This window comes from Oncorhynchus gorbuscha, linkage group LG16, assembly GCF_021184085.1.
Source record: "Oncorhynchus gorbuscha isolate QuinsamMale2020 ecotype Even-year linkage group LG16, OgorEven_v1.0, whole genome shotgun sequence".
NCBI lineage: Eukaryota > Metazoa > Chordata > Actinopteri > Salmoniformes > Salmonidae > Oncorhynchus > Oncorhynchus gorbuscha.
This window is the reverse complement of record NC_060188.1, coordinates 4,712,805-4,736,202: the sequence shown is the minus strand read 5'-3', so window position 1 is coordinate 4,736,202 and position 23,398 is coordinate 4,712,805. Positions and strand designations below refer to the sequence as shown.

General features: G+C 44.5%; 3 protein-coding genes across 3 annotated transcripts; 2 read left to right on the top strand and 1 right to left on the bottom strand.

Moving 5' to 3' along the window:
* Nucleotides 1-2,185: 2,185 nt before the first annotated feature.
* Nucleotides 2,186-10,312, top strand: LOC123999106 (F-box/WD repeat-containing protein 9-like). Its single transcript, XM_046304519.1, has 8 exons — nucleotides 2,186-2,737; nucleotides 3,218-3,351; nucleotides 3,570-3,717; nucleotides 4,016-5,030; nucleotides 5,356-5,504; nucleotides 6,566-6,769; nucleotides 7,861-7,926; nucleotides 9,160-10,312. The coding sequence occupies exons 2-8, from the start codon at nucleotides 3,230-3,232 to the stop codon at nucleotides 9,232-9,234; spliced, it is 1,779 nt and encodes a 592-aa protein (XP_046160475.1). The 5' UTR covers nucleotides 2,186-2,737; nucleotides 3,218-3,229; the 3' UTR covers nucleotides 9,235-10,312.
* Nucleotides 10,099-11,511, bottom strand: LOC123999108 (guanine nucleotide-binding protein G(I)/G(S)/G(O) subunit gamma-12-like). The gene is made up of 2 exons (XM_046304521.1): nucleotides 11,019-11,511; nucleotides 10,099-10,713 (listed from the first exon to the last, which is right to left on the bottom strand). The coding sequence occupies exons 1-2, from the start codon at nucleotides 11,109-11,111 to the stop codon at nucleotides 10,588-10,590; spliced, it is 219 nt and encodes a 72-aa protein (XP_046160477.1). The 5' UTR covers nucleotides 11,112-11,511; the 3' UTR covers nucleotides 10,099-10,587.
* A 102-nt stretch (nucleotides 11,512-11,613) lies between these two features.
* Nucleotides 11,614-23,087, top strand: LOC123999107 (deoxyhypusine synthase-like). Its single transcript, XM_046304520.1, has 10 exons — nucleotides 11,614-11,690; nucleotides 12,613-12,815; nucleotides 13,378-13,527; nucleotides 13,835-13,956; nucleotides 18,819-18,915; nucleotides 19,063-19,149; nucleotides 19,555-19,660; nucleotides 21,678-21,781; nucleotides 22,291-22,416; nucleotides 22,749-23,087. The coding sequence occupies exons 2-10, from the start codon at nucleotides 12,618-12,620 to the stop codon at nucleotides 22,848-22,850; spliced, it is 1,092 nt and encodes a 363-aa protein (XP_046160476.1). The 5' UTR covers nucleotides 11,614-11,690; nucleotides 12,613-12,617; the 3' UTR covers nucleotides 22,851-23,087.
* The last annotated feature ends 311 nt before the right edge of the window (nucleotides 23,088-23,398 follow it).

Here is a 23,398-nt window from a genome sequence, read left to right as displayed (position 1 = left end):
TGTCATATTTTACCATCTCAGTTTGTGATTGCCAGTTGTACATCAGTTCTCTTTCAAAGCTTAGCTGAGATTTAGCGAGTCAATGAAACTATGGACATCTTTATCTTACGCCGCACCACAAAAATAGATATTCAAAATGTGAAGAAAACACTGCCTTAAGCGTCAGGCGTACCTGTGAAAATGCAATTTCAATGAAGCTTGTATACAGATGTGTATTTATCCATATAACATGGATTTTAACACCAACCCACTTGTACATAAGTGGTTGATTTGACAGTATTTTGAATCTTTACATGCTTTTGTAAACCACTTCCACCCTTAGAGGGTGACACTTTAATCATATCCTAAAGGGGTAAACTGAAATGCAAGTGTTGGTGGATGGGTGTCTGGTCCACCAAGGTTGAGAGTAGGATAGGTGTGCACAGAGGTACTGGCTAATTGCCACAGTCCTTGCACTGCTCCCAATGTGATACTGGTCCTATCAGGAGGAATTGGGTCAAAATGTTGAACGGTGTTAAATCTCTTAAATCATATTAGCAAAACATTGATCTCAAAACCATCTATTATTCTCAAGTTTAACAGTGTTCCACAAGTTGAGGCATTTTACTTTTTTCCAAGGCTGAGATGTTCATTTTGTTTTTTTATTTATGTTAATTTTTATTTTACATTAGTTTTTGTGCAGAAGCGCACAAAGTTTTTTTTAGACTTTAAAAGTTTTTTCCCTGTAATGTTCTTTTTATTTAAAGAATTTTTTTGTTTTCGTTGTTTTATAGCGGACCATTTGATTTTGTCAATTTTAATGTAAAGTGGTAGTACTGAGAGGGGGAGACAGCGTGGTGCATACCTGGGGAAAGAAGGGAAGAATTGTGAAAACTGTATTTTTGTTTCAATCTAGATATCAGCCTTGAGGAATGAATTTCATGTAGTACTGGTATTTTTTTCCTCAACTGTGGTGCAGGTGGGATGTTAACTGATGTATCGCTTTCTAGTGTACTTTTGTGAATGGGGAAATAAAAGGTTTTCTATCAAGCTGGGAATAAACTGATGTGGACTGTTTTTATTTAGAAGAACTTCTGATTATAGCATTTCTCTGTTAATGTACCAACTTGCACCAGATGCTGCTGGATGTGGTGTTGGAGGGCCAGTAGGAGGCACTCCTCTGGTCTAAAAAAATATCCCAATGCCCCAGGGCAGTGATTGGGGACACTGCCCTGTGTTGGGTCCTGTCTTTCGATGGGACGTTAAACGGGGGGTCCTGACTCGGAGGTCATTAAAGATCCCATGGCACTTATCGTAAGAGTAGTCGTGTTAACCCCGGTGTCCTGGCTAAATTCCCAATCTGGCCCTCAAACCATCACTGTCACCTAATAACCCCCAGGTTACAATAGGCTCATTCATCCCCCTCCCCTGTAACTATTCCACAGGTCGTTGCTGCAAATGAGAACGTGTTCTCAGTCAACTTACCTGGTAAAATAACAGAAATAAAATAAATGACTGGAATGAACTGAAAAATCTTTGAAGCTGGAGACACATATCCCTCACAAGCTTTAAGCACCAGCTGCCAGAGCAGCTCACAGATCACTGCACCTGTACATAGCCCATCTACCTACCTCATCCCCATACTTTATCTATCTTGCTCCTTTGCACCCCAGTATCTACTTGCACGTTCATCTTCTGCACATCTACCATTCCAGTGTTTAATTGCTATATTGTAATTACTTTGCCACCATGGACTGTATATTGCCTTAACTCATCTGCACTCACTGTATATAGACTTGTTTTTTTTGTTCTACTGTTTTATTATTGTTTTGTTTATTCCATGTATAACTGTTGTGTGTCGAATTGCTTTGCTTTATCTTGGCCAGGTCGTAAAGGTGAAATTTAAAAAAAGAGAGGATCTGAACTCAGCTTGTTCTACAACCCTCCGACAGCTGCCTGACAATCTATGGATTATGCTTAATGTGCAGACCTATCATTCAATGTATGAATGCAATTATTGTAAACCATTGTCAAAACTGATCCTATGCTGATCCTTTTGACTTACATTTTTTAAAACTTAAATTAACAATACAATTTACAAAAGCCAATAAACAGCTAGTGTACAAACAAATAACCATACAAAAAAACAGATTGTGGTTTGTTTACAATTTAGGCCAATGACGAAATGTCGAATGCGCCGGAAAAGAAACCCCATTTGTTAGGGTCGTCGCGTCACTGGCAGTCATAAACCGTACCTATTTCTAGAATTTATCTTATTAAAATCTCATTTTAAACGTAACCTTAACCACACTGCTCACCTTGTTTTTACAATACAGCTATCTAGCTAGTGGAAACCTAATTTGAATGAAGGATCAACTTCTGACTGTAGCTAGCAACTCATTTCTAACTGATTTTTTAGAGAAGAAGAATCAGTCAGTATTTTCTTTAAATATCGAGGAGCTGATTAGCACAGTTGTGAACTTGTGCATGTGATCAGTTCCAGGATTACTCGCTTGATTGGCAAACAAAGACCATCTTGCAAGTTAGCGTGCTTGACACTGATAGTATGGTACCAGCCAACGCCCGGTAGTAACCGTCGCTGTCTATCTGTTAGGCTTTTTCGTCTCGCACCGTGCTCATATTGAGAATATTCATTATACAGTTAAAACAAGAGAAGGCATACGAGGACTGACTAAGGCTACTGCTGTCAAATGAACTGTCTGTCGGACCTCCCCATAAGTGACATAGGGAAGTGTGGGTAAGTGCATCATCTAACTAGCTTGCTAGCATTACACTTTACATTACACATTACACTACATTACACTTTACATTACACACTACATTACACTACATTACACTTTACATTACACATTACACTACATTACACTACATTACACTTTACATTACACATTACACTACATTACACTTTACATTACACACTACATTACACTACATTACACTTTACATTACACATTACACTACATTACACTTTACATTACACTTTACACTACATTACACTTGTTGCCGGTATCTGTCAAATTACAAGGGCAATTAACGTTATAAAGTTCCGTTACCACTGTGGTGTATAGATGTTACTTGTTTTTACTGTAGGTATTCTGTTTGTTAGCAATGAATGCACAATCATGACCCTATTGACAATTTGATTGTGCCAGTCAATGATGGACCGCCTTAGCTGAGAGTCTGAAATTAAACGAATGTATGATGCACTCTCCTGCAGTAAGTGGAGTGGATGTCTGAGCCTCGGGTCACTGTGGGGCATGATGAGGCAGGGGCCGGGAGAGGGGAGAAAGAAGCTAAATCGGCACCACTGAAACAGCCCTCCAATGAAGCCTCCAGGCCTGGACAGCTGGGGTTAGTACCTCTGACCCTCACAACAGTCTTCCTGCTTTCAGAACAGTTCCATTATACTTAGTAGTGCATTAATGAGCACTGCTGCCTTGGTTTTGATGCACCCGCCATAGTAGCTGGAACCGTGCTGGAAAAGACAATGTGACAACGTGTCAGCGCCTGTACAGTTTGGGTTGACACAGATGTGTAAGAAGGGTATAACACACACGTATTTTTCACAGGCTGCCCCCAGGCTCTCAGCTCCCTTCTACTGAACCGAGCCCCTCCCCGTCTGCTGAAGGAAGCGGCTTGCTGTCGTTGCCGTGGGAGATGGTGGCTCGCATCGCCTCGCACCTCTCGGCACAGTGTGTCATCACGGTCCTGCCACAGGTGTGTGTCAGTGGACAGCGTCATACCTTTCCTGGATGCCGATCTGTTTCTGCTTGATGACAGATCTGTTTCCCTTGATGACAGAGTTGGCTAATGCCATAAAAGACTGGAAACCATGCTAGGCTAGGGACATTTGAAAAAATAAATGTTTGAGGGCAGTACTGTGCTGTCATGACCTGGTTACACATCCATGATGGCTGCTGGAAAGGATCTTGAGAAAATAAAATTTCCAAGCCAGCCTAGTACTATTCAGGCCAGTCCTACAGTGTGAATCGGGTTCATGTCTCTCCCTCTACAGGTGTGTCACACCCTGGGAAATGTGGGTAAGGACAGCACGGCGTGGCAGTTGCGGGCACGCAGGCTAACTGGCCCCAGAGCTTCCTTCCCCGTGGGGCCACGAGATGGCTTTGACTGGCCCTCGGCCTGCCTGGAGATGGAGGAGCTGATCACTTGCTGGACGGGCCAGGGGGAGAGGGCTGCCAGGGAAGCCGAGCAGGCAGAGAGGGAGAGAGAGGTGGAGAGGGCCCAGGAGAGGGAAAGGGATAGAGAGGCCCTGGCAGAGGAAGGGATTGGAGAGTGGGAGGAGGTGGAAGAGGGCAGACCCCAAGTGGATGAAGGGGTAGATGAAGTGGGTTTTCAAGTGGAGGGCGTGATGGCGGTAGCATGGGATAGGGAGGAGTTGCTAGAGGAGGGAGATATGCCGGGAGTTGGGGAGGAGAGGCAGGAGGCTGCAGCCGAGGCCCTGATAGAGGAGGAGAGAGATGACGAACAAGGTGTCCTGGAGGCCATCGAGGTGGAGGAGAGAGTGGGAGTTTTGGCAGATAGAGACGGTCAAGATTACATAGCGGGCCTGAGATTGGGAAGCGAGGGGGAGAAAAACAGGTCCAGCCGCACTCCCAGTCCTCCCCCAGCCCTGGAGCGCCTCTCCCTCCCCTCGGGGCACATCGCTGAGGTAAACTCGGTCCTCTTGGTAGGGGGCGATGGGGCGTTGTGTGCCTCAGGCTCCCGTGACAGGAACGTGAACCTGTGGGACCTAGGGGGAGGGGGCTCCACGGGCAGGCTGCTCCATACACTGGGGGGCCAGGGCCTCTTCAGCACCCACAAAGGCTGGGTGTGGTGCCTGGCGGCCCGGGGACCCCTGCTGGCCTCGGGCTCCTTCGACAGCACAGTGCGGCTATGGGACCTGGGGGCCCAAGGAGCTGAGAGGGGCCTAATCATGGCCCGGGCTGCCGTGCTCTGCCTGGCCCTCCCCCAGAAGGACATGCTGCTGGCCGGCACCTACGACAAGAAGGTCAGCGTCTACGACACAAGAGGTGAGTGATTCATAAGATGGGTACTTGTAGTCTCTGTTCTATTAAATTAGATTATATCAGTTGATAAAAGTGAACACAAACAATACTAATGGTTATCGTATAGAAATAGACTTACTGAGGGGTAATTGGACTAAGGAACTTTACCTGTTCTAGTTATTTATATTTATATATGTGTTATCCTTTGGTTGGCCAAATGAACTGCCCATTCAGAATATATCATCTGATTAGAGCAAATCCAGAAACTATCAATGGGTTTATGGAATTAGACAGACTAACATTGTCAAATGTCGCTGGATGATGAGGTCATGATCTGTCTGCACTGCAGTGGCGGCACCTCTGGTAAAGAGCCTGCGTCTCCATAGCAACGCGGTGCTGTGCCTGGTAGCGGATGAGCAGTACATCCTTTCTGGGAGTAAAGACCGCACTGTGGTCATCTACGACCGAAGAGCAGGGAAAACCCTACAGAAACTACAGGTACAAACACGCATACACACAGTATAAGAGTAGTATTATATTTAGGGTTGCAAATGGAGGGTATATTACTGGAGACTTTCAAATTATTTTTGGGTACTTCAAGTCATCACAGGTATGTGTAGACATGGATATAAAAATGAATACTGTTATTTATTTATATATAATAATATACATACAGTACCAGTCAAAGGTTTGAACACACCTATTCATTCCATGGTTTTTCTTTATTTTTACTATTTTCTACATTGTAAACTAATAGTGAAGACCTCAAAACTATGAAATAACACATGGAATCATGTCGTAACCAAGAAAGTGTAAAACAAATCAAAATATATTTTAAATTTGAGATTCTTCAAAGTAGCCACCATTTGCCTTGATGACAGCTTTGTATACTCTTGGCATTATCTCAACCAGCTTCAGCTGGAATGCTTTTCCAACCTTTCTGTTATAGTTTCTACAGATTGTAAATGAAAGATGTTTTACTAAAAGTATTATGTTATTGATTGATTGACTATAACTCCTCAAACCACCCAGCAGTGCTATTTGCAGAGTTGGCTCCAGGTAAACTTTTTCAGCCATTCCTGAACCTGCGACCAAAAACAAGCTACATGTGGACAGTACCAAAACAAGTCTCTTCACAGCAACATCTACAGAGCTGGAATGGTTGAATCCCCCCATATATATAACATTCTATGGGTTGCAAGAAGTTTGTATAATAATTAAAACATTCTACATTTTGAATCCGGTGTCGTTTTGCATATCAGTTCATTAACCATGTGCCATAGTTTCGGTACATCGCAAATCTCTGTCACAGCTGTCAAGTTTTGGTCCTTAAATTAAACTGGTATACTTTTTTTTTTATTTATAAAAATGTTCTTTAACTCATTTTGGTCTTTAATGCAGGGCCGACAGACAAGTTCCTGAATTTCTCACCCTTCCTCTTGTGCTGTTTTGTCTTATTTGGTTCAACAATGACAGGAGTTGGCACAAACAGATCCAGGACCAGGCTATAATATGTTAGTATGTGTGTCTTCATTCTGGTTTGTCTTCTCTCTTCCCAGCTGGGCTCCTACCTGCTGTCAATGTGCTACAGTGACAGTGAGGTGTGGGCGGGGGACAACCAGGGCATGCTCCATGCCTTCTCCATGCAGGCCGGTTTCTTCAAGCCCCTCTCCCAGTTCGACGTGGGACACACCTCACTGGTCACTGGCATTCACAGGTCCCCTGGGAGCCTCTACACCTGCTCCGCTGACCGCACCATCAAGGTACTTCCTGTTAGCCTGGTTAAACCAGTCTGAATGCTGTGAAACAATGGTGGGCATGGCGTTCTTTCTGGTTTATGCCAGGCATACACTACACGATTTTGCCATGAATTCGCCACGTTTTTGCTGTCCCAGAATAATTTTCATGATCGAGGTGAAATCGTATTAATTTGGACTAGGATCAGTACGTCTGCACTCATGTAGTTTGTTTGAGCGGGTCAAGGACTCACCGATGATTGCTGTTCCATTCTCCAGACCCTTGTCGGAGGTCCCGATAATTTTTTGACGTCAGAAATGTTGATTGTGTATCTTGTAGTATGAGCAGTGCTACAACGCGATTGGGCGAGGACGGCTGCCAATAGCCAGAGCATTCAGTATGTGAGACCGAAAGCAACAGCGACATGGACCGTGGTGATGTTTTACATGGCTCGGTGCCCCGGTTGGGCGGAGTTAGATTATTTCCGACCATTCCATTGGTCCTTAAGTGAAATCTCTACCCACCTGGGAGTGCCCAGGCACATGCAAAACAAATTCCAGCAATATTATATCTGCGTCCTACCATGACAGAAACCAAAAAGAGAATTTCATATCATTATTTCATATTAGGTCCATATTCTGGGCCTCAGTCAGTGTTTTTAACAAATGCTTCTGCACATAATAATGTGCACACTGGTAAAGCAGCTCACTGTTTGCGCGTCAGCATTTTCTTCCTACGACAACCGAGAAATGCAGGGTTGGATCAGCTAGGGAATCATTGAGTGATGTGAGCACCCCCACCCTGGAGCCCACTAGAATAGAATGTCTTTATTGTCCATCTGAGGATGGTTCTTTTTCTTTGGCGTCACCGTACAATAATTATTTGAACATGTGTAGTAATATCTATTCAGCTCTGTTGTAATGGTGTTCTGTTTGGGGGTTTTAAATACATGGATGGGCTACTTTATTGTCCTCAAAGAGGAAAATCATTTTCACTGCCCATTCGGTTACAAACAACATTAAACCATTATCAAAGAGTGTGTGCATTGATGACATGAATGAACACATCCATGTTTCTTCATTCCCTGTTCCTATCTTATCAACCATTCATCTTCCAGGTGCACCTCCCCTGTGCCCCTCCAAGGACGCTGTGCACACTGCACCACCAAGCAGGCGTCAATGGGGTGAGTCTCTCATCAAATGTTCCTTTTGAGATTCTGATGGCTGATAGTCCTCTCCTTAGCCTCCTACCTTGATCTGAAAGAAGAAAGATCTGTTCCTCTCTCGCTCTCTCTCTGTTCCCCTCTCGCTCTCTCTCTGTTCCCCTCTCGCTCTCTCTCTGTTCCCCTCTCGCGCTCTCTCTGTTCCTCTCTCGCTCTCTCTCTGTTCCTCTCTGTTCCCTCTCTGTTCCTCTCTCTGTTCCTCTCTCTCTCTGTTCCTCTCTCGCTCTCTCTCTCTGTCTCTGTTCCTCTCTCGCTCTCTCTCTGTTCCTCTCTCGCTCTCTCTCTGTTCCTCTCTCGCTCTCTCTCTGTTCCCTCTCTCGCTCTCTCTCTGTTCCTCTCCGCTCTCTCTCTCTCTCTCTGTTCCTCTCTCTCTGTTCTCCCTCTCTCGCTCTCTCTCTGTTCCCTGTTCCTCTCTCTCTCTCTCTGTTCCTCTCTCTCTGTTCTCTCTGTTCTCTCTCTCTCTCTGTTCCCTCTCTCTGTTCCTCTCTCGCTCTCTCTCTGTTCCTCTCTCGCTCTCTCTCTGTTCCTCTCTCGCTCTCTCTCTCCTCTCTGTTCCTGTTCCTCTCGCTCTCTCTCTGTTCCTCTCTCGCTCTCTCTCTGTTCCTCTCTCTCTCTCTCTGTTCTCTCGCTCTCTCTCTGTTCTGCTCTCTCTCTGTTCTGTCTCGCTCTCTCTCTGTTCCTCTCGCTCTCTCCGCTCTCTCTCTGTTCCTCTCGCTCTCTCTCTGTTCCTCTCTCGCTCTCTCTCTGTTCTCTCTCGCTCTCTCTCTCGCTCTCTCTCTCTCTGTTCCTCTCTCTCTCGCTCTCTCTCTGTTCCTCTCTCGCTCTCTCTTCCTCTCTGTCTCGCTCCTCTCTCGCTCTCTCTCTCTCTGTTCGCTCTCTCTCTGTTCCTCTCTCGCTCTTCTCTCTGTTCCTCTCTGCTCTCTCTCTGTTCCTCTCTCGCTCTCTCTGTTCCTCTCTCGCTCTCTCTCTGTTCCTCTCTCGCTCTCTCTCTGTTCCTCTCTCGCTCTCTCTCTGTTCCTCTCTCGCTCTCTCTCTGTTCCTCTCTCTGTTCCTCTCTCGCTCTCTCTCGCTCTCTCGCTCTGTTCCTCTCTCGCTCTCTCTCTCTCTCTCTCTCTGTCTCTCTCGCTCTCTCTCTCTCGCTCTCTCTCTGTTGCTCTCTCTCTGTCTCTCTCTGTTCTCTCTCTCTCTCTGTAGTTGAGTGTCGAAGCAGGAGTGCTGGCGATCGCGTCAGGAGAAATGTGTGTGGAGGTGTGGAGGGTCAGGAGGTGAGGGGGGCCACACCCACCCTAATCTACTTACGTTCCTGAAGTGATGCAAGATGACTGACGTATAATGGTCTGTCATTTAAATGATATACTTTCTCATACTGTATGCTGTGAGAATGTTGACGTGAAGGACCAGTGCTCTTAGCTTTACCCAAAAAACTATATACAAGCCAAACATATTTAGTATGTCTGTGTGATTCCCATGTATTTTATCAAAGAAAATAAGAAAAGAACACAAAGGCTTCCTTAACTAATGTAAAAGGCCTAAGATAATAGTACTTCATGGTGTAGTTCTGTCTGTGTCCCTGTGTTGTTGACCCAGCACTCGTTCAAACGATTTCACATAAACTGGATTTGGGAGTTAATTTGAGGCACAGCACTACTGAAGGGTTTTAAACACTTGTACATGATTTGATTTTGCAATGACCTGGTTTTAGCTTGTTAATTAAAATGACATTCCAGACAGTTGGTCTCTAGAAAATAGATTAAGTATTTTTCTCATTGACAATTGAAACAGATTCGGAAACACAATGGAAAGAATCAGTCAAGCCGTTCTGACACACTGATTGTAAAGTATTTTGGTCGAACTGTCATAATGTGTGTAGTGGCGTTCTTCTACTCAGTACCACAGCACTTGTTTGTCAATTACACTGGTTTGAGTTCTTCCTCTTTGTGATTCTCTCTTAGGGTAACTACTTTACCAACTCTTAACGTTTTTATTTAATTCTGCACTGTTGAGGAAAGCGCTGTACCGTTACACACGTGACAAAATCAACTTTGATTTGAATCTGTAGTGTCCCAGCATCCACCTCGCTCAAGTGGCTCATTTGAGTGCAAAACCCAATAGTACTGCATTGTTCACTAATTATTTGTTACAAGTTTATTTTATTTTATTACACACACTGTCCTTAGCAACAATCAATCTCCATGCCAACTCCTTATCTGCAACCCTTCTTCACCTGCTGCAAGAGTCCTCTGACTGCATAGAAATACCCAAATGATTCAGATTTTGTAAATATGCATTTGTGAATATGCAATGTGTGACTTCTTTTGTTATGAATAAAATGTTTACACTCAATGAATTCATTGTTAACCAGTGTACCTCTGTAATGTCAAGAAGAAACAGTTTGCTCTCCTTTGTTATTGAGACATTCTGGACTGCAAGCCACATGCTAAAGTTACAACATGACCAATACTGTACCAACCAGTCAGGTTCTGCTTTAGCCAACACGTTAATGTCTTGTCTGGCATGATGAAGTAGGACATGTTGACGCAGCCTGGCATCAAAACGTTTCACTGTTCCTGATGAAGCACTGTTGAATGCAGCACCAGAGAGCAGTGACCTGGGGCAGCCTTTCTACAGCAGGACACAGGTCTTCTTGTCTTTGAAGGGGTTGGAGGAGGCAGAGATGCCGGTGAGGAGGGGGTCACTGCGACTGTGCTCCTGACAGTACTGCACCAGCTGGGCAGCTGCTGTGGAGATCTGGGAGGAAGAAGTAAGGAACAGCCATAACTTAAAGATTGTCTCAAAGCTGAGGTTATTGTACATTCAGAAGAAAGGTGATGCCCAATACACAGTTATTGATGTGTCCTAAGATGAGTGTTGGGGTAAGTTCACATTTTCCTTGATCCGTTCTGCATCAGACTGCTCTGCACTGCTCCCACAATTTCGTATTTTTGATTCATCAAATGAAAGTATTGATCAATAAAATTGTCATTCTCCAAATTAATTTGAAATTCTACTTCCAACTAAATCATTACACACAGGCTACTTTAGTGTACTCTCACCTTGATCCTCTCCATGCTTGCCTCCACTCGTAGTTGTTCCACAGTCCTCCGTGCCTGCATCACACTGTTATTGCTGCACACCCTCTCTGACATCCCCTCCTCCAGAGAGACTCCCACTTTTAGTCCCAGACAGCAAGCTGAAACTCTACCTCTTTCCACTCCAAAGTGAGTTAAATAAATTAATGGAATTGTAATCAATTGTTGAGAGTTGAAACTGTTAAACCTGCCGAACACACAGAAACCTGTTCCACCTCATATTGGTTTAGATTTGAAATAATAATGGGAAAGTTACTGTTATACTCTAACACTAGGCTATGTGAGCCTACGTCCAACTGAGGTCCCAATTTCTGTCAGTGGCATCTGGCCTCCCTTTTAACCTGTGGTCTTCCCCCCCCTGCTCTTTGTGGAGGCCACTTCAAAGCTGCTGTGATGTGTGTCAGGTTTAAAGGTTACACACACAGTCCTGGAAATGTCACATCAACATCACACATCCCTCACTGATGATGAAAGAGACTGTGAGTGAGATTAATGTTGACACAAATAATGATAAGCATAGGAAGGATGCATACAGAACACAATCTTTCACCAGAATGAGTTGCTACGTTTGAACCTTTGCGCTTTCCGTAGTTGTTTCGTGTGCTGCATGGGGAATGTCAGAGCTCTAGACCTGTGGTGTGTTGCTAATGTTTTGGCTGTCTTTATACAATGATACCTTTTTTTATTTTCAGCATTCTCTAATTCAAAAAACGTTATGTTGCTTCATTTGTCAGTGCGTGTAATTGTTTTTAAGCCAATAGAGAATGCATAGCTAGCTAGCTGCTAGCTAGTTGCAAGCCAGGCAGTCCGCAGGCATTGGAGTGTTAGTTGCTAGCTAACGTCTGCTATACTTTGATCTCGGTGTCATGAAATGTGCTAAATGAGGACGTTAGAATGGTGTCTCTAAGTTGCTACTAAGCACAATACAAGGCAGGATCCTAATATTGTTGCTTGCCACCAGCTATACAGTAGAATCAGAATCGTTCAGGGAGTTGACAGTTGATTTAGCTAGCTACTGAAGAGAGTTGACAGTTGATTTAGCTAGCTACTGAAGAGAGTTGACAGTTGATTTAGCTAGCTACTGAAGAGAGTTGACAGTTGATTTAGCTAGCGACTGAAGAGAGTTGACAGTTTATTTAGCTAGCGACTGAAGAGAGTTGACAGTTGATTTAGCTAGCGACTGAAGAGAGTTGACAGTTGATTTAGCTAGCGACTGAAGAGAGTTGACAGTTGATTTAGCTAGCGACTGAAGAGAGTTGACAGTTGATTTAGCTAGCGACTGAAGAGAGTTGACTGTTGATTTAGCTAGCGACTGAAGAGAGTTGACTGTTGATTTAGATAGCGACTGAAGAGAGTTGACAGTTGATAATGGTGCTGACACTTTGCAAACCTTTTCAACATGAACTACAGGATTTCAGCTGTCAGATCATTTTGCTTGTAGCTATTCTAGGTTGAAAGCCACAAACTATCTTTGCAGATACTTAGGTAAAATGTCATGTTCAGCACTCTTTATGCAACCGTTGCAAACCTTTTTGATTTGTTTCCTTGTGTTTGACAGACGGCATGGCGGAACAACACGCCCCCTTCGTGGCCATGGATGCAGTGCTGATGCCCAGCACGGCCCTCCCAGACGACATGCCCCGTATCAAGGGCTATGACTTCAACCAGGGAGTGGACCACCATGCACTGCTCCAGTCCTTCCTCACCACAGGCTTCCAGGCTAGCAGTGTGGCCCATGCCATACAGGAGATTAACAGGATGGTGAGACTCACTGGAGGCCATCTAGCCTGGAATCCTAACTGATATGCTCAGTAAAACTACGGTAAAACAGAGCATAAAAGGTTGTATTCCAGAGTATATGATATCATCCATCTCTAGAGCTTTAGGGATTTGAGATGCCTGGTCCCAGATCTGTTTGTTGTCTTGACAACTCTCAATGACCATAGGAGTTGACAACACATCACAGATCTGGGAGCAGGCTAGTGTTGTCATTGGGTCAGAGGATGTCCCCCTCTGTGTAGGAGTTGCTCTACTAGGTACAGATCTAGAATCAGCTGACCTAAGATCAGTGTACAGGGAACTAGGGATCCTACTCCAAACATCCCAGGATGTATAAGGGGATAAGATGCCTAGTAATTGGGGATGTGGAGAGTTATGTTAGCATCCAATTTGTTGCCATTTATGTAGACATACAGTATTCCTTGTCTGATTCTAGTCCTTTCTTTTTGAGGGATTGCGAGAGGGATAAATGTTCAAAGAGAGCTTTTATCATACTGTATGTGGTCTATATTTCTCTCCTTCTGTCATCTATTTATAACCACAGATTGAGAAGCGTCTGGAGCCGCTGGAGGAAGAGGAAGGATGCGGCTCCTCCCTTTCCCATTCGGGCTGTACCATCTTCCTGGGGTACACCTCCAACCTCATCAGCTCTGGAGTGAGGGAGTCCATCCGCTACCTGGCACAGCACAAAATGGTACAGTCCTATACAGCATCCCACCCTCGTGTCAAATTCCAGTCCTCCAGCACTCGGTGTCTGCTGGCTGTCATTCCTCACTTGTACTTGATCGATTAAGGTGTTTGATTAGTTGGAGCTGCCCCCACCTGGTTATTGAGGTCTTAATTGGACACCTATGGAAAATAAAAACCAGCAGAGACTGCAGCCCTCCAGGAATGAAGTTTGACACCCCTACATCATAAACACTCACTTCAAGATGCCAGTGCATATAGGTGATCGTATACACTAGTAAAATGCTACATGTGTTTGTGGGCCTTCCCAACAGGTGGACGTGATAGTGACTACAGCGGGGGGAATCGAGGAGGATTTCATCAAGTGTCTGGCCCCCACGTACCTGGGGGAGTTCAGCCTGTCTGGCAAGGAGCTGAGACAGAGAGGCATCAACAGGTAGAGCGCTATCACCTCTAATATGGATCGCAGATCATAATACAATTGAGCAATAAGGCACGAGGGGGTGTGGTATATGGCCAATATACCACTGCTAAGGGCTGTTCTTATGAATGATGCAACGCGGAGTGCCTAGATACAGCCCTTAGCCGTGGTATATTGGCCATATTTAAAAATATATTTTTTTATAATAGTAATAATTTCACCTTTATTTAACCAGGTAGGCCAGTTGAGAACAAGTTCTCATTTACATCTATGACCTGGCCAAGATAAAGCAAAGCAGTGTGACAAAAACAACAGAGGTACACATGGGATAAACGTACAGTCAATAACACAATAGAAAAATCTATGTACAGTGTGTGCAAATGTAGTAAATAGGCCACAGATGAAATAATTACAATTTAGCATTAACACTGGAGTGATAGATGTGCAGAAGATGATGTGCAAGTAGAGATACTGGGGTGCAAAAGAGCAAAAATATATATAAATTGCAATATGGGGATGTGCTATTTACAGATGGGCTGTGTACAGTGATCGGTAAGCTGCTCTGACAGCTGATGCTCTACGTTAGAGAGGGAGATATAAGTCCAGCTTCAGTGATTTTTTTTTGCAGTTCGTTCCAGTCATTGGCAGCAGAGAACTGGAAGGAAAGGCAGCCAAAGCAGGTGTTGGCTTTGGGGATGACCAGTGAAATATACCTGCTGGAGCATGTGCTATGGGTGGGTGTTGCTATGGTGACCAGTGAGCTGAGATAAGGCAGGGCTTTACCTAGCAGAGACTTGTAGATGACCTGGAGCCAGTGGGTTTGGCGACGAATATGTAGTGAGGGCCAGCCAACGAGAGCATACAGGTCGCAGTGGTGGGTAGTATATGGGGCTTTGGTGATAAAACGAATGGCACTGTGATAGACTGCATCCAATTTGCTGTGTGTTGGAGGCTATTTTGTAAATTACATCGCCAAAGTCAAGGATTGGTAGGATAGTCAGTTTTACGAGGGTATGTTTGGCAGCATGAGTGAAGGATGCTTTGTTGCGAAATAGGAAGTTGATTCTAGATTTAATTTTGTATTGGAGATGCTTAATGTGAGTCTGGAAGGAGAGTTTAGTCTAACCAGACACCTAGAATATGTGGACAACTACAAATACCTAAGTCAGAACCGTCTAGCTTAGTGATGCTAGTCGGGCGGGTGGGTGCAGGCAGCAATCGGTTGAAGAGCATGTATTTAGTTTTACTAGCATTTGGAGGCCACGTAAGGAGAGTTGTATGGCACTGAAGCTCATTTGGAGGTTTAAGTGTCCAAAGGGCCAGAAGTATACAGAATGGTGTCGTCTACTTAGAGGTGGATCAGAGAATCACCAGCAGCGAGAGCGACATCATTGATATAAAGATAAAAGAGTCGGCCCGAGAATTGAACACTGTGGCACCCCCATAGAGACTGCCAGAGATCCGGACAACAGGCCCTCCGATTAGACACACTGAACTCTATCTGAGAAGTAGTTGGTGAATCAGGCGAGGCAGTCATTTGAGAAGCCAAGGCTATTGAGTCTCCCGATAAGAATGCGGTGATTGACAGAGTCGAAAGCCTTGGCCAGGTCAATGAATACGGCTGCACAGTACTCTTTTATTGATGGCTGTTATATCGTTTAGGACCTTGAGCGTGGCTGAGGTGCACCCATGACCAGCTCGGAAACAAGATTGCATAGTGGAGAAGGTATGGTGGGATTCGAATGGTCGTTGATCTGTTTGTTAACTTGGCTTTTTAAGATTTTAGAAAGGCAGGGCAGGATGGATATTGGTGTATAAACAGTTTGGGTCTAGAGTGTCTCCCCCTTTGAATAGGGGGATGACCGTGGCAGTTTTCCAATCTTTGGGGATCGCAGGTTTCATGAAAGAGGTTGAACAGGCTAGTTCTAGGGGTTGCAACAATTTCGGTGGATAATTTTAGAGGTTCCAGATTGTCTAGCCCAGCTGATTTGTAGGGGTCCAGATTTGTCAGCTCTTTCAGAACATCAGCTATCTGGATTTGGGTGAAGTGGGGTGGGGGGCTTGGGCAAGTTGCTACAGGGGATACAGAGCTGTTGGCCAGGGTAGGGGTAGCAAGGTGGAAAGCATGGCCTGCTGTAGAAAAATGCTTATTGGAATGATCTATTATCGTAGATTTATCGATGGTGACAGTGTTTCCTAGCCTCAGTGCAGTGGGCAGCTGGGAGGAGGTGCTCTTATTCTCCATGGACTTTAGTGTCCCAAAACCTTTTGGAATTAGTGCTGCAGGATGCAAATTTCAGTTAGGAAAGCTAAGGCTAGCTTTTTCAAACTGAATGTTTATATTGGTTCCTGACTTCCCTGAAAAGTTGCATATCGCTGGGGCTATTCGATGCTAATTACATTTACATTTAAGTCATTTAGCAGACGCTCTTATCCAGAGCGACTTACAAATTGGTGCATTCACCTTATGACATCCAGTGGAACAGTCACTTTACAATAGTGCATCTAAATCTTAAAGGAGGGGGGGGGGTGAGAGGGATTACTTATCCTATCCTAGGTATTCCTTAAAGAGGTGGGGTTTCAGGTGTCTCCGGAAGGTGGTGATTGACTCCGCTGTCCTGGCGTCGTGAGGGAGTTTGTTCCACCATTGGGGGGCCAGCGCAGCGAACAGTTTTGACTGGGCTGAGCGGGAGCTGTACTTCCTCAGTGGTAGGGAGGCGAGCAGGCCAGAGGTGGAATGAACGCAGTGCCCTTGTTTGGGTGTAGGGCCTGATCAGAGCCTGGAGGTACTGAAGTGCCGTTCCCCTCACGGCTCCGTAGGCAAGCACCATGGTCTTGTAGCGGATGCGAGCTTCAACTGGAAGCCAGTGGAGAGAACGGAGGAGCGGGGTGACGTGAGAGAACTTGGGAAGGTTGAACACCAGACGGGCTGCGGCGTTCTGGATGAGTTGAAGGGGTTTAATGGCACAGGCAGGGAGCCACAGGATGTTTTTGTGCTGGTCAAGCGCAGTCAAGTCTGGGGTGAACCAAGGGCTAGATCTGTTCTTCGTTCTACGTTTTGTGGGGCATGCTTATTTAAGATGGTGAGGAAAGCACTTTTAAATAGCGACCAGGCATCCTCTACTGACCGGATGAGGTCAATATCCTTCCAGGATACCTGGGCCAGGTCGATTAGAAAGGCCTGTTCGCTGAAGTGTTTTAGGGAGCGTTTGACAGTGATGAGGGGTGGTAGTTTGACCACGGACCCATTACGGACGCAGGCAATGAGACGGTGATCGCTGAGATCCTGGTTGAAGACAGCAGAGGTGTGTTTAGAGGGCAAGTTGGTCAGGATGATATCTATGAGGGTGCCCATGGTTATGGATTTAGGGTTATACCTGGTAGGTTCCTTGATAATTTGTGTGAGATTGAGGGCATCTAGCTTAGATTGTAGGGCGGCCGAGGTGTTAAGCATATCCCAGTTTAGGTCACCTAACAGTACGAACTCTGAGGGGCAATCAATTCACATATGGTGTCCAGGGCACAGCTGGGGGCTGAGGGGGGTCTATAAACAAGCGGGAACGGTGAGAGACTTATTTCTGGAAAGGTGGATTTAAAAAAAAGTAGAAGCTCTAATGGTTTGGGCACAGACCTGGACAGTATGACAGAACTCTTCAGGCTATCGCTACAGTAGATTGCAACTCCGCCCCCTTTGGCAGTTCTATCTTGTCGGAAAACGTTGTAGTTGGGGATGGAAATTTCTAAGCTAGGATTCAGACATGGCTAGGACATCAGGTTTGGCGTAGTGTGCTAAAGCAGTGAATAAAACAAACTTAGGGAGGAGGCTTCTGATGTTAACATGCATGAAACCATGGCTTTTACGGTTACAGAAGTCAACAAATGAGAGCGCCTGGGGAGTAGGTATGATTCTGGGGGCTACAGGGCCTGGGTTAACCTCTACATCACCAGAGGAAGGACCAGAGGTTGTCTAGTGCGTTGGGAACAGAGAATAAAAGGAGCAGATTTCAGGGCATGTTAGAATAGATTCATGGCATAATTTACAGAGAAGGGCATGGTAGGATGTGAGTACAGTGGAGGTAAACCTAGGCATTGAGTGATGAGAGAGGTTGTCTCTGGTGGCACCTGTTAAGCCAGGTGAGGTCTCCGCGTGTGTGGGGGGTGGGACAAAAGAGCTATCTAAGGCATGTTGGGCGGGGCTGGGGCCTCTACAGTTAAATAAGACAATCATAACTAACCGAAATGGCAGTAGAAAAGGCTTATTCACATTAGGGAGAGGCATGTGTTTCTGAATGATCATAGGGTCCAATGAGCAGCAACAGGTGAGTCGGAGCCATTCGGTAGTCGCTACTACACTAGGTGAGCTGGAGACACGGCGATTCGGAAAGCTAGCAGATGGGTCTTCAGTAGCATCGCAACGGAAAAGCCTGTTGAAACCACCTCGGACGATTACGTCTGCAGACCAGTTGTGATGGATCAAGCGGGGCTCCGTGTTGGCAATATAGGGGCCAGGCCAATTGGCAAAGTAAGTATTGTAGCCCAATAATTAGCTGGTAGACTTCTTCGGTGCTTGCTTCGGGACAGAGGCGTTAGCCAGTAGTAGCCACTCTGTTGCAGCTAGCTAGCTCCGATGATCCGGTATAATGATCCAGAGCTTGCGGCAGGAATCCGGTGATCTGGTAGAGAAAAAGTCTGTTCTGGGTTGATATCGCGCTGTGCAGACTGGCAGGTATTGACTGAGCTGAAGCTGGCTGGTGTCTGAGTTAACGGTGAAGAGGGCTCAAACCACTCAGTTATTATTGTAGGTGCTGTCTAATACACTAAGTTGTCACTAATCTTTTCTCTCTTTTCTCCTCTCTCCGCTGTCGCTCTCTTTCTAGGATAGGTAACCTCCTGGTACCTAATGATAACTACTGTAAGTTTGAGGACTGGCTGATGCCCATTCTGGACCAGATGGTGCAGGAGCAGAAAGATGAGGTGAGCTAATTTAACCCTTCGTACAGGAAATGTCATCTTCTGTGTCTGGGTTGTATTCATTGGGGTAAAATGTATCAAAAAAGTTTATCATCCTGGTGTTGCTGGTATTGTCACATTCATTTGACCTTTGACCTCTTAACCCTTTAGGGCACCCACTGGACCCCGTCCAAGATGATCCACCGTCTGGGTAAAGAGATCAACAACCCAGAGTCTGTCTACTACTGGGCCTATAAGGTGAGGACTGAGGGGCTCACTGTTCTCATCAGCCTGTCCTTTATATAGAGCAGGCAATATCAGTGGAATGAATTGAAACCAGTGCTCTTTGCCCCCTCTCTCCATTTGTGAAGTATCTTTATCATTCCCTCTCTAAACTCACCAGTATAATGTACAGTAGGGGCTCAAGCCCCTCATTGGCCTCACCTTATCACCTTATCACTATCACAATGACCTCTACAAGGTTAACGGATCATAAAAGTATTGTTCATATTTGTTGCTGTATCAGTTGTTTGTGGGTACTGTCTAATACACTAAATTGTCGTGCACATTTTTCTCTCTCTGCCTCCCTCCCTCCCTGTAGCTGTCATTGAGTTACAATAGGCTGTGTTCATATAATCAATAGATTTTCAACCTCTGTTGCAGAATGACATCCCAGTGTTCAGCCCTGCTCTGACAGATGGATCCATTGGGGACATGATCTATTTCCACTCATATAAAAACCCTGGGCTGGTGCTGGATATAGTAGATGGTAAGAGAGAGAGAGGAGATGTGAGGACTGGGGTTCTGTCTGTACATTCCAATTTTTGTAATCCATGGCGATTTACCGAAGCAATTAGGAATAAATGCCTTGCTCAAGGGCACATTGACCGATTTCTGACCTTGTCGTGTCAGGGATTCAAATCTTTTGGTTACTGGCCCAAAGCTCAAACCGCTAGGCTAGCTGCTGCCAGTTCTTTCCTTTGGTGATGTGAGACCACACACTTGCCTTGCTTTACATTGTAACTACAGTTGAAGTCGGAAGTTTACATACACTTAGGTTGGAGTCATTAAAACAAATTTTTCAACCACTCCTCTGGGTCAGAAGTTTACATACACTAAGTTGACTGCGCCTTTAAACAGCTTGGTAAATTCCAGAAAATTATGTCATGGCTTTAGAAGCTTCTGATAGGATAATTGACATCATTTGAGTCAATTGGAGGTGTACCTGTGAATATATTTCAAGACCTACCTTCAAACTCAGTGCCTCTTTGCATGACATCATGGGAAAATCAAAAGAAATCAGCCAAGACTTCAGTAAAAAATTGTCGACCTCCACAAGTCTGGTTAGTCCTTAGGAGCAATTTCCAAACCCCTGAAGGAAGCACGTTCATCTGTACAAACAATAGTACGCAAGTTTAAACACCATGGGACCACGCCACCGTCATACCGCTCTGTCTCCTAGAGATGAACGTATTCTTTGGTGCAAAAAGTGCAAATCAATCCCAGAACTACAGCAAAAGGACCTTGTGAAGATGCTGGAGGAAACGTGTACAAAGTATCTATATCCACAGTAAAATGAGTCCTATAGCGACATAACCTGAAAGGCCACTCAGCAAGGAAGAAGCCACTGCTTCTAAACCACCATAAAAAAGCCAGACAATGGTTTGCAACTGCACAAGGGGACAAAGATTGTACTTTTGGAGAAATGTCCTCTGGTCTGATGAAACAAATAGAACTGTTTGGCCATAATGACCATCGTTATGTTTGGAGGAAAAGGGGAGGCTTGCAAGCCGAAGAACACCATCCCAACCGTGAAGCACGGGGGTGGCAGCATGATGTTGTGGGGGTGTTTTGCAACAGGAGGGACTGGTGCACTTCACTAAATAGATGTCATCATGAGGATGGAAAATTGTGGATATATTGAGGCAACATCTCAAGACATCAGTCAGGAAGTTAAAGCTTGGTCGCAAATGGTTCATCCAAATGGACAATTAAGCCCGAGCATACTTCCAAAGTTGTGGCAAAACTGATTCAGGACAACAAAATCAAGGTATTGGAGTGGCCATCACAAAGCCTTGACCTCAATACCATAGAAAATTTGTGGGCAGAACTGAAAAAGCGTGTGCGAGCAAGGAGGCCTACAAACTTGACTCAGTTACACCAGCGCTCTCAGGAGGAATGGGCCAAAATTCACCCAACTTATTGGAAGTTGGGAAGGCTACCCGACACCTTTGACCCAAGTTAAACAATTTAAAGGCAATGCTACCAAATACTAATTGAGTGGATGTGAACTTCTGACCCATTTGAGAATTTGATTAAATTAAATAAAAGCTGAAATGAATCATTCTCTCCACTAATATTCTGACATTTCACATTCTTAAAATAAAGTGGTGATCCTAACTGACCTAAGACAGGGAATTTTTACTTGGATTAAATGTCAGGAATTGTGAAACTGAGTTTAAATGTATGTAAACCTCCGACTTCTACTACATATCTCATCCACCACAAACTGCCACTTGGTGACATTCATTCCAGATATCTATGCACTCAATAGTATGTGTCACTGTTTTGGTGCTTGGTTTTGTAGTTGAAGGGTGGTGTGCTTGGTTTTGTAGTTGAAGTAGTTGTGTGTGCTTGGTTTTGTAGTTGAAGGTTTTGTAGTTGTGCTTGGTTTTGTAGTTGAAGGGTGGTGTGCTTGGTTTTGTAGTTGAAGGGTGGTGTGCTTGGTTTTGTAGTTGAAGGGTGGTGTGTAATTTATTGTGCTGATAACACTGTCTGTGTTGTAGATATCCGCAGGTTGAACAGCAAGGCAGTGTTTGCCAAACGGACAGGGATGATTATTCTGGGTGGGGGTCTGGTCAAACACCATATAGCCAATGCCAATCTGATGGTAAGTAACTACTATTACTACGACTATAAAATGTTCTCTATGATCATATTCCTTAATTATAATGTTGGTGTAAATTATGAACTGTTCAATTCACCCATTTTCCTCTCATTTTGTTCTGTCGCAACTCACCAGTTAGAAAGTTGACGTGCTTAGCAGTGTTGGGGTAGTAAATTACATGTAGTTCAAGTAGTAATGTAAGTACATTTTTCAGTAGCTTGGTGGTAGTTGAACTACATTAAAATCTTGGTAGTGTTTCCAGTAGTTAATGACTTTTCTGCCATGTAGTGGTGTAGCGAACTACTGTTCTTGCAATTTGTAGTCCAGAACATTCCAGATTGATTTATATTAGTTTTATCATGTAGTAGTTTGGATGTAGTGAAGTACTTTTTCAAAGTAGTTGGTAGCTTGGTGAACTATATTTTCAGAGTAGCTTCCCCAACACAGGTGCTTAGCAACCTTAACTAACCAACCAGGTCAAACCATTTTATTATAATGTAACCCCCCCCCAGAGGAATGGAGCGGACTATGCAGTGTTTGTGAACACTGGGCAGGAGTTTGATGGTTCCGACTCAGGGGCCAGGCCTGATGAGGCAGTGTCTTGGGGGAAGATCCGCATGGATGCCAAGCCAGTCAAGGTAACTCACTCACCAGCTATCTTATCCACAGTCTGAAGGTTAATGGATGGAATAGAAAATAATCTAACTTTATTGGCCACCCGAAGATGGAAATGTGCTTTTGGCCTCACCTTATGCTAATATAGATGAAGTGAAAGTGTAACATCTGGGTCAAGCAGGAGAGCAGCGCCCCCAGAACTCTTGATAGATGCATTAGATCGACCAAAGATAAAACACAAACTCACGTTGAACCTTTTCCAATGGCTCTTTCCATTCCCATCTCCAGAAATGTATCTTAGAGATCTGTATGTTTAGGCTTCTGTTTCCTTTCTGTGTTTTGTTTCTCTCTCCAGGTGTACGCTGATGCTTCCATAGTCTTCCCACTGCTGGTAGCTGAGACGTTTGCCCACCATGCTGACAAGCTGATTCCTGACAAGAAAGAACAACCAAACTAACCAAGGTGTTCCCACTACACCTGTTTTTTGTTTCATTAGTCAACTGTTGATACAGCCCCAAAATGTTTTGCATGTCAGCATCAAGTTTTCAAGATATAGAACTTTCAAAAGGTTGATTCACTTGCCACATCATGATAATGCATCATGACAGTGATCTCTCTGCCACATCATGATAATGCATCATATGACAGTGATCTGTCTCTGCCACATCATGATAATGCATCATGACAGTGATCTGTGTCTATTTTTAGACATGATGTTCTGTTTACTTGACTTCTCTCTCCATTATTTCAGAAATAAGTATTTGCTACGGGGTACATGTAGCGTAAGTGTTTTTGTTGTTGAATGACGGAATTGCCATGTACCAATGAGTTGTGTGTGTATGCGTGCATACTGGCACGTTTGAGAATGACATTGCTGAGAGACATTACTATATGGTAAACTTATAAGATATGCTATTTTTTTAAGTTAGTGAGAGGGTCTCTTTAGGGGATCATGCACTGTTATTCAAAGAAATGCTTACTGAGGTGAAATGTATTTATTTATTA